This window comes from Panthera pardus, unplaced genomic scaffold, assembly GCF_024362965.1.
Source record: "Panthera pardus isolate Hobbes unplaced genomic scaffold, ASM2436296v1 HiC_scaffold_24, whole genome shotgun sequence".
NCBI classification, from domain to species: Eukaryota; Metazoa; Chordata; class Mammalia; order Carnivora; family Felidae; genus Panthera; species Panthera pardus.
The window spans coordinates 23,395,120-23,414,221 of record NW_026526810.1 but is presented as its reverse complement, the minus strand read 5'-3'; the positions used below and the strand labels follow the sequence as shown (position 1 = coordinate 23,414,221).

Genomic DNA, 19,102 nt, shown 5'->3' with positions numbered 1-19,102 from the left:
GCTCGAACTCATGAACTGTGGGATCATGACCCGAGCCAAGATCAAGAGTTGGATGCTTAACTGACTGAGTCACCCAAGTGCCCCTATTTATTTATTTTTAAACATTTTTAATATTTTAATATTAAATTAAGTATTTTAATATTTTAAATATTTGATATATATATTTAAATTGTTTTAATGTTTATTTTTGAGAGAGAGAGAAACATAGTGTGAGCAGGGGAGGGATAGAGAGAGAGGGAGACACAGAATCTGAAGCAGGCTCCAGGCTCTGAGCTGTCAGCACAGAGCCTGACGCGGGGCTCGAACTCACAAACTGTGAGGTCATGACCTGAGACGAAGTCAGCCGCTTAACCGACTGAGCCACCCAAGTGCCCCAATATTTGATATTTTTAATATTTTAAATATTTTATTTTTAAGTAATCTCTACACCCAAAGTGGGGCTTGAACCCACACCCCCAAGATCAAGAGTCTCACACTCCACTGATTGAGCCAGCCAGGCATCCCTAGTCTTACATTTTATTTTATTTTTTTAATGTTTATTTTTGAGAGAGAGAGAGACAGCACGCATGCACAAGTGAGGGAGGGGCAGAGAGGGCGACAGAGTTGGCTTTGTACTGACAGCAGACAGCCTGATGCTGCTCGAACTCACAAACTGCGAGAGCCAAAACCTGAGCCAAAGTTGGACGCTTAACAGACTGAGACCACCTAGGTGTCCCCCACTCTTACATTTTAATATATATATTTGCTTATAAGTTTTTCTAACAAAGTTCAAGGTTATTCAGTATCTCTATTGTCCATCCGGACAAGTAAGGAATTTTTAAAATTGTCTTAAATCTATGCCCTTTTTGAAAAATATAATTGCAGTTATTATTGTGATTATTACTATTATTTTATGGCCAATAGCTCAGTTTTACATATATGTGTGTGTTTATATATGTGTATATGTGTATGTGTGTGTATGTATACATATATGTATATGGTGTGTGTATATATATATATATACATTGTGTGTGTATACATATATATACACATATATTTCTTTCTTTCTTTTTTTTTTTTACCAATTTTCTGCACTCATTCTTGTTTCTTATATCCACTCCTTCCCTTAGGTTCACTTTACATTTTGCTGAAGTCTAATACATATATATATATATATATATATATATATATATATATACCTGGTTCTATATTTTTGACTATCGCTTCTTTTCTATCTCTTGATTCTCTTTTGGAATTCCTATTAGGTGTTTATTAGAACCTCTCAATTCTTCTTACCCTCTATTCTTCTTGATGGATCTTTTATATCTTTGCCTTTTGAAGCATGGTCTATGTAAATTTCTTCGCATTAACTTGTAATTCACCAGGTTTCTCTTTGGCCATGTGTAGTCTAGACTTCATTTGATTATTGAAGGTTTTTTTTTTTTTTTTTCCAGTGACAATATTATTTCATTCCTAAAATTTCCAGTGGGTTATTTTTTCATGTCTATCTATTCTTGTTACATTTATGCTTACTTTTGTTTCTTATGTTCTTGTTTCTTTTGGCAGATACCAACTTTCCTTTTTTTTTTTTTTTGGAGTTCTAAATGGGCTTATGGAAAATCATTTTGAGATTATTACCTATTTTGTCCTTGATAAGTTCTGTTGATTTAACCTCAGTATCTTCTTTACATTTTTGAAATTGTGCTCTGCAAGCTCATCTTGATGGTTTTTTTTTCTCTTTTTGTCCCTCCAACTATTGGTTTTACCATTACTCCCTTAGTCCCATTGAAGTCTCCAGTGCAAAACCAAGTCTTACAATTTTTTTTATTATTGTCTACAATTTTGGTTTTATCCTTTTTAAAAATACTCCACTCAGGGCTCTTAACCCTTGGTGACTTTGTAGGCATTGCAAATCTAGTCCCTGAGCCAGCATGTGGCTTTGCTGGGCCAGTTTCCTCTGGCCTCCCTTTTTATTCATTTTTTTTTTCTTGAAAAAGTTTTCTCCTTCACTGTTGTACGTTTGCAGGCATGTGGAGGGGGTTAGTGGTAGGTCCACAAGGTGTGGATTTGAGAACCATCCTGACTGACGATGTGAGGCTTGACACAAAACAACAGAATGGTTCAGAGTAATAAGTAGTTTTTTCGTTTTTTTGGGTTTTTTTTGCGGTTCCATCTTTACAGTTTGCCAGACTGTTTTCTTATATATCTTCATAATCTTTGCAAACTAAGCAGCAAGACAGAGGCTGTTATTATTTTCATTTTCCAGAGGTGGTGGCTGAGGCCCAGCCACTAAGGCAGTGCTTCTTAAAATGTAATGTGCACACGAATCACCAGGGATCTTATTAAAACACAGATTCGGGTTCAGGTGATCTGGGGGTGGGGTCCAAGATTCTGGTTTCTAACAGGTGATGTCGATGCTGCTGGCCTGAGGATCTCAATTGAGCAGGGAGGTGCCAGGGAGCTTGGCCAAATCACTCATGTCCTAAGTGACTGAATGGGAGCCTGTATCTGTCTGACTCCAAAGCCTGTTCTCTATGTCTGCTGTTCCCACCGAGAATCCGGCAATCCAACCACTTACTTTATAGGAACCAGAGTTGGAGGCTTCAGTTGGAGGGAGAGGAAGCTTTGCTTAGGGGAGGGGCTGCTTTCTTCAGCCCCAACTCCTTTCTCAAGGTTTAATGAGGAAGAAAGGGATGGAGAGGGATTGTCTTGGGGGTAGGAAGCACCACAGCCGGGCAGCTGTCAGTGGGTCTGTTGGAAAAATTAATTTTTTAATTAAAAACATCTTTTTCTCCCTCTCTTCTTTCCCCTTTGCTTTAATGTCTCAGTCTGGAGTAATTATGAGTCGCTCTGGGGAGACTGAACCTTAGAAAAATTGTTGGTGTGACTGGCGAGGAATTTATCTGATTAACTTGAGCTCAGCCTTTGAAAAAAAAAAAAAAGCAAAAGGGAAGTAAAAAAGGAAAGAAAAAAAAAGGGAGGAGGGAAGCACCAGCTCCCAATTCTCCTTCTGGCACAAAACTTAATCACAGCGTCTGGGAGGCCAGGTAGACCCTGGACTAGCTCCCTTAGGCAAGATGGGCAGGGAGGATCGGTGCTCATTTCTGGTATTCCCTTCTCAGAGCTCCCTGCAACCCCCCCTCCCCCAGCCCAGCCCCCACCTGCCCCCCAAGCTTGTCCCCCGGCCCCGGGATGTGTAGCTCTGACTGGCCCAGCATGGGAGGTGATATCTTAGGGTTCTTGAGAAGCAGCCAGAAAAGGAGGCCTGAGTGTTAGAGATTTATTAAATGAGTGATCTCCACAAAGGAGTGAGGGTGGCAGGATAGGAGGGGGAGGAAGCTAGGCAAGGACTTGGGGTCTGCTCACAGCCGTCCCAGCGGGGAACTCTCAAAGCTCTCCACTCTGGAGCTGGAGGAGCAAGGAGCGAGGGAAGGAGGATCTGTCAGCCATAGGCTGTGGGCATAACCCCCAGTCAGCGCCCTTCCCCTTCGCTGTAGGCAGCTGTGAGCTGTTAGCAGCCAGCACTCACAGCATCTGGGGGACAAATGCAGTGGCCTGGTAAAAGAGATCTGGGTGGGGCACCAAGAGCACCTATTGCAGCTGGACTGGAGGGGGAGCCCGATAGGAGTGGGGAAGAATGGATGGATTTATGGTCATTTAGGAGGTAGAGTTGACAGAACTTGGTGGTTGAAAGAGTGGGTGACGAGCGTGAGGTGACAGGGGACTTCCAGGCTCCCGGTTTGGGTGACGGGGTACCAGACGCTAAGATAGGCACCCACAAGAAGGGTAGACCTGGTGCTGAAGGGAGAGTGATTTGTTATCTGGACATGGTGGACATTCAGGTGGAGATGTTGAGCAGGCAGCTGGGTGTGCCAGGTTGAAGCAGAGGTGTGGGCGCTCTCTGTGTGGAGATGGAAGAGGGTGGGTGGGTCGGTGTGGGTGGGCTGCGGGGAGAGAAAATGCCAGGCACAAAGCCTTGGGAGTCCCCCACAATCGGGGCCAGCAGAGGACAGGAGATACAGCCAAAGAAGCAGGAGGAAAACCAAGGGAGTGGAATCCCTGATGCTACCTTTCCTGTCCTCTGTCTATCTCGATCATTTGTCCCCTCCGTCAGTACATCTTTGTGGAAAGAGGCAGCCATGAGGAGTCTTGATAGACTGATTCCCTTGTGGGACCGGTGCCTGTCTTGATTCGTGTTGTGGTCTGAGCACCTCTCACACTCCCTGGCGCATAGTAGGTACTCAGGGGAAAAACCACCAGCTGAAGAACCACCAGCTAACACTCGTGTGGCACACATCATGCACGAGGTGCTCTATAGAAACTTACTTACCTCTGAGGAAGGCGCCATTACTATCCTTATCACACAGATGAAGACTCAGAGGCACAAAGAGGTTAAGAAGCTCACCCAAGGTCATACGGATGGTAAGCGGCATCCCAGTATCCACGCTCTTAGCTCCTGTGCTAGTGACTGAGATTTGAGGCCAGCCTGTTTAAGAGCAGGGCACATCACTGCTTCACGAAGCATATGCACACATAGTCGCGTGCACATGCAGCCACGTTTGCATGCATGCAGCACCAGGGAGATGCTTCTTGTCTGCTGCAGGATAGGATAGTCCACAGCCTTGGGGAGGGGACACTCGTGTAGCCCTCTTGTCACATTGGCTCGGCCAATGCTACTTCAGATATAAGTCACTAGTCCCCGAGGACAGAGGGTTCTTGGGGGCTGGGCTAGTAGGGGGCAGGTGGAAATCTCCAGTGTCAGGCAGGACACAAGTCCCTGAGCGTCTTTCGGCCTCAGTTTCCTCCTATGCAAAATGGGACTAGTTATACTTCTTTCCCAAGATATTTGTGAGAATCAGGAGTGCTGCATGGTGTCTGGCACACAGAGGGTACTCCTCAAATGGTGCCACATTGCGTGGAGAGGTTCTTACACCCTCATCTTCTCTTTGTCTGGTATTGGAAATTGTAAATATCGCCTGCCGTAAATGGGTGTCTTGGGGCTCATAACTGCAGGCATGCCATCCGTGGAGCCGTCCAGGCGGCTGCCAAGGGGCGAGCAGGGGCTGAGGGGAGAGGCTCAGAGCTGCGAGCGTCCAGGTCTGTGCAGGGGCATCAGAGCTGGCAGTCTTTAGGCAGCCCCAGCCATGACGACCACTAGGGAGACCACAAAGGTGACAGTGAGGACTCCTGCTGGGGCCCACCGTCAGCTCGGCTGCCCTGAGCACCCAGAGCCAGCACATTACCCAGCTCAAAGGGAAGCCATTCACATTACAGTCTATGGAGTTGGGGTCCAGAGGGGCAGTGCTGACGCGGCAAACAAGGTGATTAATGTCCCCTGGAGGCGTGCAGCTGCGGCTTGAGAGCTCCAGGGTAGCAGTCTCACTGCTCCATAACTGTTGGGAAGACCTACAAAGTGGACAGCCCCTTGCCTGGATCTGCCTGCAGCATGGCACTGAGGCCGGGGCGAAAGCTGTCCTAGCCCTGCTTGGGGCTACTGCCCTATTGGCACCCAGGCATCTAAGTAGTAGCCCTGAGCACACCATACCTGAAACCCTGACTTAACACATCTTCTGTCCCGGCTGCAGTCTGGGAGCTCTCAAGGGCAGGACTTGGCCCTCTGCTCTCCCTTCTCTCCTACCAAGCACAGGGCTGGGCACATAGAAAATAGAAATCATGCCAGAGGCAAACTATGAGATTAAAATACCCAAGTCTTTCATTCCTCTATTGAAGAGACATTTCCTTCTCAGCCTCCAGCTGTGCCCTGGGCCCTGCCTGGGTGGTGAAGGCTTGAGAATGGAGCAGATTGACCCTGCCGTGGAAGGGTCACAGCTTTGTGGGGGGACAGACATGTAAACACTGAGACTCCAGTGCAGCCAGAGCTATGAGAGATGGCATGCAGGAAGCCATGGGAGTACCAGGATGGAGAGAGGGGGCATCTGAGAAGGTTTCTTGAACAAGGTGATCCCTGAGTTGAAAACTGAAGGATGGATGGGGGTTTGCCTGACAGAGTGGAAGGAAGGCATAACAGGTACTCATGCAAAGGCATAGTGGTGCATAAGGGCCAGGCCTCATGAAGGATCTGCAGGCTTGTCTGGGGGCAGAGGGAAGAGCGCGGGGCAGATCAGGTGTCAGGAGAACAGGGTCCCAGTCCTTCCCTCCCCTTCTCTTCCTTGCTTCCTCTGGGCCTCAGTTTCCTCATCTGTGTAATGGGAACTGAGCTACTTCATCCCCAAAGCCCATTCAGCTTGGAAACTTTCAGACAACCTTCCAGGAACTTGTCTGGGTATATAGGAGCTGGGACCCTCTGGGGAATGCTTATAGGTTTGTTCTGGTTAATCCAGGCTTAACTCTCTGGGTACCAAAAATATTTACTCTATTACAAGTATTTCTGCCTCCCCATAAGCTAAGTTGGGCCACTCTGCCTGAGAACACCAAGGTTGGGATCTGCTGGGACGGCTGAAACTCCACCGGGAGTGGTCCTCTTTGGCTTGCCTGGGCGAGGGGGGCAATTCTGAGCTTCTGAAGGGAGTTCATCCAAGCACTACTATCTCCCTTTATAGGGACTGCTACCTCGAGGTCGCGGGTTTCTTCCCTTTATAAACATCGCCAGCCAATCAGCTCACGCTTTCCCTCCTCTGAGCTGGAACTGACCAATCACACTTGATTTAGTTACGCCGTTGCTAGTTGCTGAAGGCTACTCCCCACCACAGAAGGGTTTGGGTTTTAAAAGTCCAATCCTGGGTCTGAAGCTCATCCAGGAGGTTGGGTGCGGGGAGGGGGGTTGGGGGGGGGCGGAAGATGGATTTAAGATTTCCTGAGAGCAGTGTCCAGTTGGTTCTGCCCACCATCAGAACTCCTGGAACTCAGGAGGACGGAGCACTCTGCCCAGGGCAGTCCTGGAGAACTTCCAGGAGGGGGCGCCGAAGGAAGGGTTTTCAGACTCAGCTTTGGCGTCCTTTTCTCCGGAGGGGGTGCTCTCCTCAGTCCCCTGCTGGCAGTCTCAGCACTCTGGAAGGTTCTTCCAGAGCAGGTGTAAGCTAGTCCAGATATTCATTTCCTCCTTACTCCCTCAGTGAGACTCCCTTGTACTCAGGCAGAGGTTTGTGCTGCGGCCAGCCCTGTGGGATCAACCATTTGAGGCAGGGCCAGGAGAGCCACTCTCATCAGACTGGAAAAGGGAGTTCTTGATCCACCTGTCTTCAGCTGTGTGACCTTGGGAAAATAACTTAACCTCTCTGGGCTAAGTTTCCTCACCTGTAAAATACCTACTTCCATGGGCTGTCACAAGGATCCAATGGGATTAAGTGTAAGATAATTTCCTGACACAGGTCAGGCACACAGTAAGTACTTAATAAGTGTTTGCTGAAAAGAGGAGTTGAGGGTCCTCAGGCCTAGCAGTGGAGTCTGCATTGTTGCTCTTTAGTGGAGCCTGAGTAACGGGGTCCTGTGGCTGGCTGGGGCTGGATGTGCTGACAAGAGTAAGGGGCCTCTTCCTTGAGACTTTGCCCCTTCTGGACTGGGATAACTGGGAGAATGTGGGAGGGGGAAGCAAAAGAAAAAGGGGTAGCTCCTTCTCTTTCCCTATCCTCTACCGTTGTAGTTGGGACACAGCTCTTTCCTCATGAGTTGGGCCCCTTCCTTGAATGGGGAGGGTCCCTGCCTTCTTCAATCACTAGAATCTTGCTGCCTGGTTCTTGACTGAGATATAGAGTCTCAGGGGCCCAGAGAAGCAGGATGTAGAGGTAACAGATGGCTCCATAACCAACTGGAGTTAACTCATGAGGTTGCCCCTTCAGAACTTGTGAAGGGTGGGTATGAAGACTGAGGAAGACACTGTACCCAGTTTTTAACTTGCAAGCACAGGTAGGACAGGGATATACCAAGTCCATCAGTGGGGGCGGTTTAGGAGAGGGAGGATCTGAGTAGCCTTTGAAAGGAGGGCCTCTCTCCTCCTTCTCCTTAATGCTTCCATCTTTCAGGCATAGCAATGGAGACCACTGCCTTCTCATTGGATGTGCTTTCTGGAGCCACAAGCTGGGGGTGAACATCTGGGTCCCACAGGAGAGGGGCTGCTCAGGGGAGATAATTGTAGTGATAATGGCAATTAATGACATTTACTGAGCACCTGGGCTATACACCTCCTGCCACACTTACCCCAATTCCAGGGCTATATAGCCCAGCTCACCTTAGTGTGGCACAGCCTTTACGTGAAAATTCAGATGGGAACAGAGCCACCAACAGAGAAGAGGGACAGGTGCATTATTTCATGAACTTCACAAAAGGATTCTCCTTGGTGGTGGTGGTGGTGGTGGTGGTGAATCTAAGAAATAGCTCCTGTGTGTGTTTATGATAATAGTCCATGTCTAAAATGTTGATTTACTTGTCTGGTTTTAAAGAACGTGTTCAGAGAATTAAGCTTTGGGGTCTACAGACGCCCTGCCCATCAGTACGCAGGAGAGGTATTTCAGGACCCTGGAGAGTGCTCTGAACAAGGAGGGTGCGTGGAATGAGGAGTTGGGTTTTTCAGAACAGGTTCATCCTGCCAAGTCATCATACGCATGGGACCTGGGCCTAGGGCCCTGGGGACATGACTTACCCAAGTAATTTATTAAGTCAGTGGTTTCGTGTTTCCATGTGGCCTGACTGCCTGGGACCGTGTCCTTCAGAACAGAAGCAAAAGTAGGGGCAGTCCAGCTTGCCTCTCTGTGCTGAGTCTGCAAAGACACAGGTGTCACTTTCTGCACTCTAAAAAGCATATGCAAATAGGAGTATTGTAAGTTGAATCCTACCCCCAGCACCCTGGGTGGCTCTGGGCTTGAGGGCAGTAGTTGGCTGTTTTGATGGGCAATGTGGTGAATGGTTATAGTCATGACCTCTGCAACCTCACTGTTTGAAACTGAATCTTGGCTCTGCCTCTCCCAGGCTGTGCGAATTTGGGCACATTGCCTAACTTCTCCATTCTTCAGTTTCCTTATCTGTAAAAGGGGTATGATAAAGCACCTACTTTATAGGGTGTTATGAGAATTAAACATAATATATAAAGCACTGAAGGGAATGTTTGGCATGTGGTTAGTACAATAAAATGTTATTATTTTAAAACCCAAGCATTTCTGCCTCAGGTCTGATGCATGGCCAGGTTCCACCCATGGTATCCCCAGTCTTGCTTATAGGGTCAGACTTGGAAGAGGCAAATGTTTCCTGGGCTTGTAAGCTGTGGAGTGTCTAGGAAGCACTGGTTTGGGAACTGGGAGGACCAAGTGCCCTAGCCTAGGGGCTCTGGAACTCTGAGGGGAGGTTCGGTTCTGGCACCAGCTCTCTCCCTGCTCCTTCTTCATAGAGGTTTCAAGCATGGTCTTGAGCAGCCAGCAAGGTCTAGACTCAAATCTTGGCTCTGGGGCTTATGGGCAATGACCTTGGGCAAGTCATTATTCGACTATTAGAGACTCATCCGTGTCTGGCTATAACGACACACTTAACATGGTTATTCAGAGGATGAAATGAGAAAATGTAGGTAAAGACCAAGCACAGGCGCTGTAAGGGCTTTGTAGTAGTGGCTGTCACATGGCTGTCTTCCTGATGTCTCTGTTTCATTTTGGGTCTCTGCCACTCCCCTCTCCCTCCTGACGGATGAAGTTCTTACTTCTTATGGACTTCCTGGCTTGGTTCAATCCAGAGGATGTGGGCATCTCTGGAATCAGCCCATCCAGGCCCAAACCTCAGAGAGAGGCTTTTATTTTATTTTTATTATTTTTATGTTTATTTCTGACAGAGAGACAGAGTGAGTGCACGCATGTGTGCGTGAATGAGTGGAGGGGGAGGGGCAGAGAGAGAGAGAGAGAGGGAGACAGAGGATCCAAAGCAGGCTCTGCTCTGACAGCACAGAATCTGATGTGGGGCTCGAACCCACAGGTTGTGAGATCATGACCTGTGCTGAAGTTGGATGCTTAACTGACTGAGACACCCAGGCGCCCCCAGACAGAGGCTTTTAAAAGATAAGAGAGGTGCTGGTCTTTTGTGGCCCATTTCTTGTAGGCTCACCCCTTCTGTAGGCTTTGCCTTAGCAGAAATGCCCTGGATTTCTAAACAGCTCCTTTGTCCCATAGCCCTGGGCAGATACCACCCTCCACCTCCAGCTCTGCCCCATTCCAATAGCAAGTGGTGAAACATTTATCCTGTTAACAGCTCAGATTTGACAAGTGTGAACTGGGTGGGTTCTAGGTCTTATCACATAGGTTGTCTCATTTATAATTAGCTTTTAATTAGCATCTACTTTGTGTTTGGCAATGTGGGAAGCACTTTACACATCTTTTCTTATTTAATCACTCAACTGCCTATAGAGGTAGCTATTATAACTAATTTTATTTTACAGGAGAGTAAACTGAACGCTGGACGGGTTCAGTGATGCTTGGGTCACAGGGAGGGGGGTCTTGAAGCTGCGGGGAAGAAGTTTGTAAAGTACTTCACAAAGTGCCCAGCGTGTGGAACTGACTCAATAAAAGATGACCAGCCCTGTCCATCCTAAGTTCCCTCTCCAGAGCCCCTAGCTGAGATGGCTCCTCTTCCTGCCCTCTATCCCATCCTGGTACCAGCTCTTCCAAGAATGCATTAGTTTGCATTTGAGCTAGGCACAATGGTGGAATTTCAGGTACTGTGAGTTGAGTAGAGGTGATGGGAGGGGGCGGGGAGGACACAGAAAATGGCCACTGACTCCACTCATGGCTAAGGCTCCTTTTGTTTTGCTCTTGTGGTCATGTCCAAGAGGGACATCCAGGAGCCCGGCTGCCGAGTCAACATGAAGTGATGTCTGGTTGTCATGAGTTCTCATTAGTGGATTATTCATTCTGTCTGGGAATTTGAACACAGCCTCATCCCCTCACTCCTCCCCTGCAGCTTCTCTGGGACTAGGGTGGGGGTAGGGCCAGGACTTCAAGGGCTTCAGATTCCCTTCTGTCACTATCACAGGGTCTGGCCTGGACTATGATCTCTCTGAGATACCCATCTGGGCCACAGAGGAGAACTGGCTTCTCAATGTGGCTCTGCTATGGGCAACTCACCTTCGGACTCAGGGCAGGTCTTTGTCCCTCTTTGGACTTCAGTGTCTTCATCTGTAAAATGGGACGATAGGACTGGCTGTTCTCTGAGGCTTTCCCAGCCCTCTCGTGCAGTAAATACCACAGAGAATCCCTCTCCCTGCTTTACCTATTAGAGAATATGTAGAAGGTGGGGACAGAGGACCTGAGGTAGAATAGGATTTGAGGAATGAAGCAGAGGGAGGAGTCTCAGTGGTTCCTAGAACTCCCGGCTTGAGCAATTGGTTGATTGGGGTGTTGTTTATTGAGAGAAGGGAGAAAAAGAGGCAAGAGTGGCTATGGGGAGGGATGATGAATTCATTTTTGGATCCATTGGACTTGAGATATTTAAGGGATGGGCCTAAGCTAAGCCAACATGGAGGCGAGATTGGATTTGAACCAGGGTTATCTGTATGAAGGCCCATGTTCTCTCTAGCACACCACCCCAGGCAGAGTGTGTGGTGCTCACTTGAGCTACTGAGGGCCAAGAAAGGGTCAGAGAGGGCTCATGTTCAGGGCAGGGCCAGCAGCTGGGAATATTAGTGGTAGGGGAAAGCAGAAAGCTTAATCAGGGAGAGCCTCCTGGAGGAAGAAATTGAATATTATGTCCTATAGATATCATGAGGGTGAGGTCCGAAGGGGAACAGGACAGAAGCAGAGTCAGAAGGGTCCTTGAAGGCCACGTCCAAGAAGATGATGTGACTTGCTTGAAGTCACACAGATAGTCGCAGAGCCAAGATTCCAACCAGGTGTGCCTTACTCCATGGTCTCTGTTCTTAATCCACCCCATAGGATAATGCTCTCAGGGCATGAGGCCTGGTCAGGGAAGAGGGGGAGCCAGGAGCTAGACAATGCAATGGACTTAGTCTCTCTAAATTCAGACCTATTTTCCCCAACCCATGTGTGGTCAAATTCCAGATGAATGAAAAGACAACAGAGTTCTGACCCTTGAAGTCAAAGAACACAAGAGCTGGGAATGTCCTAGTTTTAACACAGATCTGACTCTAGGTACGGGATTGCTCTTGAATGTAGGTGGCATGTATAACTACTTAGCACCTTTGAGCTCAGGGGCATACAGAATCTCCCTTGGCCCCCAAACTGGTCTGTCACTATGCCCAAAAGTCCATCAGTGCACCCTGACTTTGGAATAGACCTTGCCCAACCGGGCCCCGACCAAATAGGGAGCTCATCTTTGGCACAGAGGGCACTTACCAGACACTTTCCTCCTGGGCAGAAGGGATGGAAGTCCCTGGAAGGGACCGTTCCCCATGGGTCTGGAGAAGACCAGTCTGCCATTCAAAGGGGCTGGCTTGCCTGACAGAAGGGCAGGGAGCCGCTGGGCACAGCAAGCTGCAGCGGTGGCAGCAATGCTAAGTGCCAGCAGCTCGCAGTGAATATGCAGTGTCAAATGGGGTGCATTACTCTCCGTGCAAATTAAAAATTAAAATTAATCAAACACTCAAATTGATTTCCTTCCCGTCTGTTTGCTCTGCTGTGCCAGTCAGATGCCTGCCTGCCCGCCTGGTCCAGTTGAGCCCAACTCCAGGCCAGGCCTGGGCAGCTCAGGCTGTTGCAGAGGTCTCTGGGATGGGCTTAGGAGCTATAGGCACCTCATTCCCACCTTGGGAAATCCGGTGGGGGTCAACCCAACTAGGTCCCCGAGCCTGAGACCTGGCGCTGGGCTTGCAATGGGGGGAAGGCAGGAAAAGAACATCACTCTAGTCTAGAGGAAACACTCACATTGGGATGGGAGGCAGGACCCTAGGGAATATTCATGGGGTCATCATTGACTGATTTCAGTTTCTGCATCTGTGGAATGGGGAGAGAGAGACAGATGGAATAGGTGCCCCCTGGCTTATGGTCTGGACTGGCCTTCCCTAGGGATGGACTCATCTCCAATCCCCAACCAGCCAGGGTCCCTGACCTCTCCACCCAGGCCTTGATCTACCTACCACTTATCATTGGGCAACCATGGGCAAGTCACTTAACATCTCTGAGCCTCCATTTTCTTCTGGGTAAAATGGGAATGATAATACCAGTGTGTGAAAGGAGAGGAGCATGCAAGTTTATTGGGATCAACACCCACGGCGGGGAGGGAGTGAGGAAACAGAGTGGGCAGAGGGAGAAGTTGGACTGTGACACCTTCACAGTGCAGATCCATGGGCATCTCTGGGCCTGAGCTGTCTGAGGGGTTGGCCTGAGTTGGGGTGAGAGTGTCGGGCCTTTATCCCCAGCTTTGACCAGATGTTGGATACAGCTGCCTGTGGAAGGGCAAGCCCTGGGTGAGGAGCCTCTCGCTTCAGCCGAGGGGAAGCTACTCATCTGTGGCCTGCCAACCTTGACAGCCTTCCAGCAGCAGGGAGGAGTGTTTCAGCCAGAAAGGGGTCTGGGTAGGGCATTGGGGTGCCTCCCCAACACTGCAGTCGGGGGAGGTTGGGGTGAGGGTCCCCTGGAACAAGGTTGTGAACCCAGCAGGAGTCAGTGTACAATAAGCCGCAGTCATTCTGTTGAAAAGGCTTTGGGAACTCCCTCCTTTCCTTTTGCCTTCACATCCTGACACTCAACCAAGCCCTATCTTGGAGGGCTTGGTGAATGTCAGGATGTGAAGGCGAGGAAACCTTCAAAGTTCCATCATCCTTCCATGACATTCAAGGACCTTGGTGACCAGACCTGATCCCCTGTCCTGGCGCCTCCCAGCATTACACTCCCTTGACAGTGTGGGTGCTTTCTTATTTTTCTGCAGTTCTCCCTCCCTCCCTGCATTCAAACACCATCCGTGTGGCCAGCACATACTCCCTGAACCCCTGCAGTGGCCAGGCCTGGGCTGGTGGGTGTGGTGGGTGCCGAGGAATCAGAGGTGACCCAGACCCGGTTGTACCCTTCCACCCCACCCCCACATTTCTCCTTCCCTAGCCCCCACCCCTCTGTGAATTCCTATGCTCCTTTAAGGGCAGCCATTCCATGGCCATCTGGGGAGAGTCAGATCAGGCTGATGCCAGCCCCGGTGAATGCAGTGGGGTCCCCCTCACCTCTGAGGCTCAAGGCCAGACTCCAGGGGCTCCTGACTCTTGGTTCTATGACCCTGCCAGCCTTTAACCCCCCACCCTAACCAGAACTTGGAACCTTGGCCTTCTTCTGTGGATGTGGCTGTTCACGTGCTGGTCTGCCCACAGCCTGCGCACTTCCTGAGGACAGGGCCCCATGGGCCTGTCACAGAGTACACCTTCCGTGAATGGGAGCTGAATGGCAGGTCTGACATCCCCTCCTCCCCGACGCCATAGCTGCGTACACTCCCAGGTCCCTAAACTCTCCCCACTCCACTGGCCTCCCAAACTGCAACTCTAATCCCATCTCTCAGTAACAGGCGGGGTCGCCTGTCTGCCCACCACTCTTGCCGCTTGTGTCTATGTCTCCCAGGGGTGTTGATCTCAGGGTCCCAAGAGGATGCTTGGTAGAGGATCAGTGCCCCTGATAGACTAGTTGGACCCTCCAGCTTCCTTTGTCCTCTCTCCTACATAGGGAGACATGAGGAATAAAGAATTCTACCCTTTTACAGATGGGAAAACCAAAGGCCCAAGGATCCAGTTCAGCCTGGGGCCTGCTGCTGGCCTAGTGCCCTCTCATCCCTCCTCCATCCCCGAGCCTACCTTCCCCAGACATTCCCAGATGGACATTCCAAGGGGCTTTCCTCTTCCCCCAACTCCCACCTGGGCCCTCACCCACTTCCCCCCATCAGATGTCTGGGAGTCCCTGTTGGCCATAAGAGCTGAATTGGATCCTTGGGCCTGGGGGCTCTAGGACCTAGAATCTGGCTCTGGTGGGGTCATTTTCATTGTTTTATTTTTTCTATTCCCTAGTTACAGGCTGTGGCCAGAATCAACCAGAGATGGCAGAAAGGACCAGTCCTGTCATTGCTTTACAGTTATGGGGGACAGGGAGGGGCAGGCATTGCCCTGAGTTATTTACCTAGAGTCTAAGTGGAGCCTGAGCCAAGGTCTTCTGTTTCCCTCACCATGCCACCAGGTCACTGTCAAGTCTGCGTCCCCAACATGCCCTACCCAGTGCTAGGGTCTGGGCATTAGAAAAAAGGGTTGGAAGGGCATCCGGGTGACTCAGTCGGTTAAGTGTCCAACTTTGGTTCAGGTCATGATCTCACAGTTCATGAGTTCGAGCCCCACGTCGGGCTCTGTGCTGACAGCTCAGAGCCTGAAGCCTGCTTCAGATTCTGTCTCCCTCTCTCTCTCTGCCCCTCCCCTGCTCACACACACACACACACACACACACACACACACACTCTCTCTCTCTCTCTCAAAAATGAATAAACTTCAAAAAATATTTAAAATAAAGAGAAAAGGGTTAGGAAGGGTCCTTGGGTGTGGGGTGCTGAGTGGCAGGTTGGGAAGCAGCTGGAGGAGCTATAGGATGCTGTCCTCTGCTTCACATCTCCAGGGACAGTCCAGAGCCACCAGGCTAAACTCCCAGCTCCTTACAAGACCTCTAGAACCTGTTGTCCTGACCCCATGCCACCTGCAGCCCCATCTTCAATCCTCTCTCCTTGTGCTCTGACTGCATGGGCTTTCTCTCCTTTCCCTCACTGCAGGGCCTTTGCATGTGCTATTCCTTCTCTCTGGAGCCCCTACTCCTAAAAATTAATGTCTATCCAGCCTTCTGGTTGTAGGTCAAATGTCACATCCTGCGGGAAGCCTTCCTGACTCCTAAGACCAGCCTGGGCCTCCACCTACCAGCCCCATGATCCTTCCTAGCACTTGTCCGAGGGGTAATTCCACATTTCTTTGCATGATGGTTTGAATTGTTTCTTCCTCCAGATTCTAAGTTCTCTGATATGTATTTCCCACACCTGGCACAGCGCCTGGCGTGGAGGAGGCCCTCAATCAATGTTTGTGGAAAGGATGAAGAACAATGGCTCTCAGTTAAAATCCCGGAAGCTCATGCTAAACCTTGGCTTTATCTTCTCTGAAATAGGAATGGGAACACCAGGATCAGTGTGAGGATCAGCCAGTGAATAAAGACTCCTGACACACAGTTGCTTAATAGTAAAGAGGAGGAAGGAGGTTAGAGTGGGCTTGGGGTAGTTGAGGAAGGCTGTTTAGGGGTGGAAAGACCTGAGAGGTGGATGGGTTGTGTAAGCCAAGTGTGAAGGACCGGTGGGAAGAGAGACAGCAAAGAGACAGCCTGGCTGGGTGGGGCAGTTCTCTGAATCTTTGGTGACCCTATTTATGTTTCGGCCTAACCCAGGAAGCCAGGGGATGGCTGAGAAGGCAGGCAGGAAATGCCTCCTGCCTCCTGGGACTCTGTGTGGGCCGCTCAGCTTCAGGCCGGACCTGGCATGGTGATGGGGTCTGGGATGCTGCCAAGGTCTCCCCCACTGGCCTAGGGAGAGAGCTGAAAATAGCAGAGGGGCCCGGGGCAGGCATCTGCAGGGGCACTGACCCAGCCTTTGTGGCAGGAAGCAGCCAGCTCCCAGTTTCTGGTGAAGGAGCTCCTTTCTGGAGCTGCTTGCCCTGGCCTGGCCCCCAGCCTCTGGCCCCCAGCCCCCAGCCTCCAGATGCTGCTGCTCTGGCAGTGAAGAGCGATTCCTCTAAGTGGGCTTGTTTATTATTCATGTTTGCCTCTCTGTAAAGCCTGCTGGGAAGCAGAGGTGGCAATAGCTCCTGGCCACTAGCACAAGGGCAGGACACAAGGGGGTCCCAAAGAGATCTCTGTACCTTCCTGCCTCTGTGCAGAACCCTCGGATAAGAGGGCCAAGGCCTGGAGCTGCTGAGGGAAAATAAATGACTTAGAGTTACGTTTTTTTGCAGCCGTAGGGCACACCTGCTTGCCCCCATACTTAGGGAGGAAGCTGAGGCTCAGAGAGGGTGTGCTACTTATATGAAGTTGCACAGCAAAGCTGGGGGCATAAATTCCCACCCATAGACATAAAGGCTGTGTGGCTCTTAGAACAGGAAAGTGGGAGAAATGAAGGGGGATTAGACTGGAATTGCTGCTCCGCGTGGATGTCAGGCACTCCTGGGAAAGGCTGTTTGTCTCTGTTTGGCTTCCCTGGGGTCTACCTGGAAGCCCTGGGAAGACTCCTCAGGAGGTGTGTTGAGCCAGGGCAGGCAACAGCCGTGAGCTCATCTCCCCTGAGGCCCCCAGGAAGTCTGGTACGAAGGCAGAAGAGAAATGGCTGGGAAGGGAGGCAAAAGGAAGACATGAAGGGCCTTTGGGATAGGCCAGAAAGCCAAGCTCAGGTGTGGGGAAGGAAAAGGACATTTGCTGAAGGCCTACTCTGTGCTGGGTCATTCCTGTGCATTCTTCTCTATGAATCTTCACCAACCTCCTTGGTGGCCAAGTATTTTATTCCCATTGTACAGAGGAGCACTGAGGCTGGCAGTGGCACTGGCCTGACACCAAACCGTGGGGTCTTTGCAGGGCACCTTGATGGGTGAAGGCCAAAGTCAGGCCTTCCCTGGACTCACAGCCACAGCGAAGCCTGGGCTTCTTCTACTTCCAGCTCCTGTCAGCAGGGGGAGGCTGTGCTGCATCTGGTTGCAGGAACTGGGAGCAGAGGTTGGGATTGGGATTACTAGGACAGGAGAGGAGGTCTCTTTCAACAGCTCCTGGTTTGGGAGCCCTTGCCCATGCCTCTGTGATGGCTGAAAGACGGGTAGGGCTTCTGACTGGATTTGCTAAGTGTCAGCCGTGCTGCTGCCCCAGAACCAAGATGAAACTCTCAATTCAAGGCTCTCATAGCTTCTCTTCCCTCAAATACACCCCTCCTTCCTATTTTCCACTGCCATGTTTTGACAAATGCTCTTCTCTTGGCATGGGATGCCCTTTCTGTTCCTTTCAGCCTGGCCAACTCCTACTCATCCTTCAACACCTGGCTTCAATGTCACCTCTTCCAGCTTGCCTGAATTTCCTCCATCCCCCAAAGTTCCCATCATGAATTCTTTCATTTTTTTTTAAGGGCAGGATTGTGTCTGAATCATCTGTGTGTCCCCAGTACCTAGCGCAGGATGGGGTTCAGAATAGATGCTTAGTGAACAAGTGGGCAAAACGCATCCCTCTGTGGAGATCAGAGAGCAAGGGTCTAACTGGGGTGGAAGTAGGTGTGGGACACGCAGAAGAGGAAATGCTCATGCAACAGGCCTGTTCAGGATCAGCCTGACAGGGAGCCTAGGAGTGAAAGTAAGCTTTATTTCCCAGGGGTATCATGAGGGTCCAAGGAGATCTTGGATGTGAAAGAGTTCTGTAAACTGTAGTGTGCTGTCTCTGTTAGGTCCTTGTACCTCTCAACTTTGCCTTGTTCCCCAGATGAGGCTGGAGAGAAAGGCCACGGAATGAGGGAGGGAGCAGACCAGGCCCCACCTGGGGGTGGGGTCGATGGAAAGGAGTGCAGCCTCAGCCACTTGCCCCAGCTCTCAGAGGCAAGGAGTGGGTGGGATTCTGGGTGGAGAAGGCCTGCCTTGGGACTCCCTCTCTTATGGGATCTAACATCATATCCGAGTTCCGCATGGCCCCAGAGATGATGTAAGCCAGTGTCCTTCCAAAGAGGGGTAAGCTGAAGCCCAGAGAGAGGCAGGCATTTGCCCAAGGTCACACAGCAGGGGTAGGAGGCCATCCTACGAGCCCCATCCTCCCAGCATGACAGGTGTCCTCATCCTGGGCTCAGATCCGGACAGCTGTTTCCCTGATCCCTCCTCTTGGCCCCGCAGTCCCCGGCGCCCAGTCCGCACTACCCCACACCCCAGCCTGCCCTTAGGCATAGGCGCTAACAAGCACTGAGCGCTCCGTGGATGGCATGGTCTGGACAGCTCCCGACCGTCCTTCTCCTTGACTCACCTCCAGCCCGGGAGGGCCAGGATCAACGGCGGCGGCCAGGGCGCCGCCCGCACCGCGGGGCTGCGCCACCGCCCCGGACTCTTCCGGCGCGGCGAGGTCGCCCTCCTTGGCGCCCCCGGGTGGGGCAGGTCGAGCCCGGTGCGCTATCCCTTTAAACCCGGGCGAGATGGGAGCTGTCAGCGACAGCCGAGGCTAGCGCGGGACGTCGC

The 19,102-nt window shown here is 50.7% G+C and overlaps 1 protein-coding gene across 1 annotated transcript in view; it reads left to right on the top strand.

Moving 5' to 3' along the window:
• The first annotated feature begins 18,564 nt into the window (after positions 1-18,564).
• LOC128772809 (translation initiation factor IF-2-like) overlaps positions 18,565-19,102 on the top strand; it is a 120,600-nt gene continuing 120,062 nt past the window's right edge. Inside the window, exons 1-3 of the mRNA XM_053888717.1 lie at positions 18,565-18,581; positions 18,767-18,779; positions 18,900-18,989. Coding sequence (XP_053744692.1) covers positions 18,565-18,581; positions 18,767-18,779; positions 18,900-18,989 — 120 coding nt within the window. The remainder of the gene's footprint in view (positions 18,582-18,766; positions 18,780-18,899; positions 18,990-19,102) is intronic.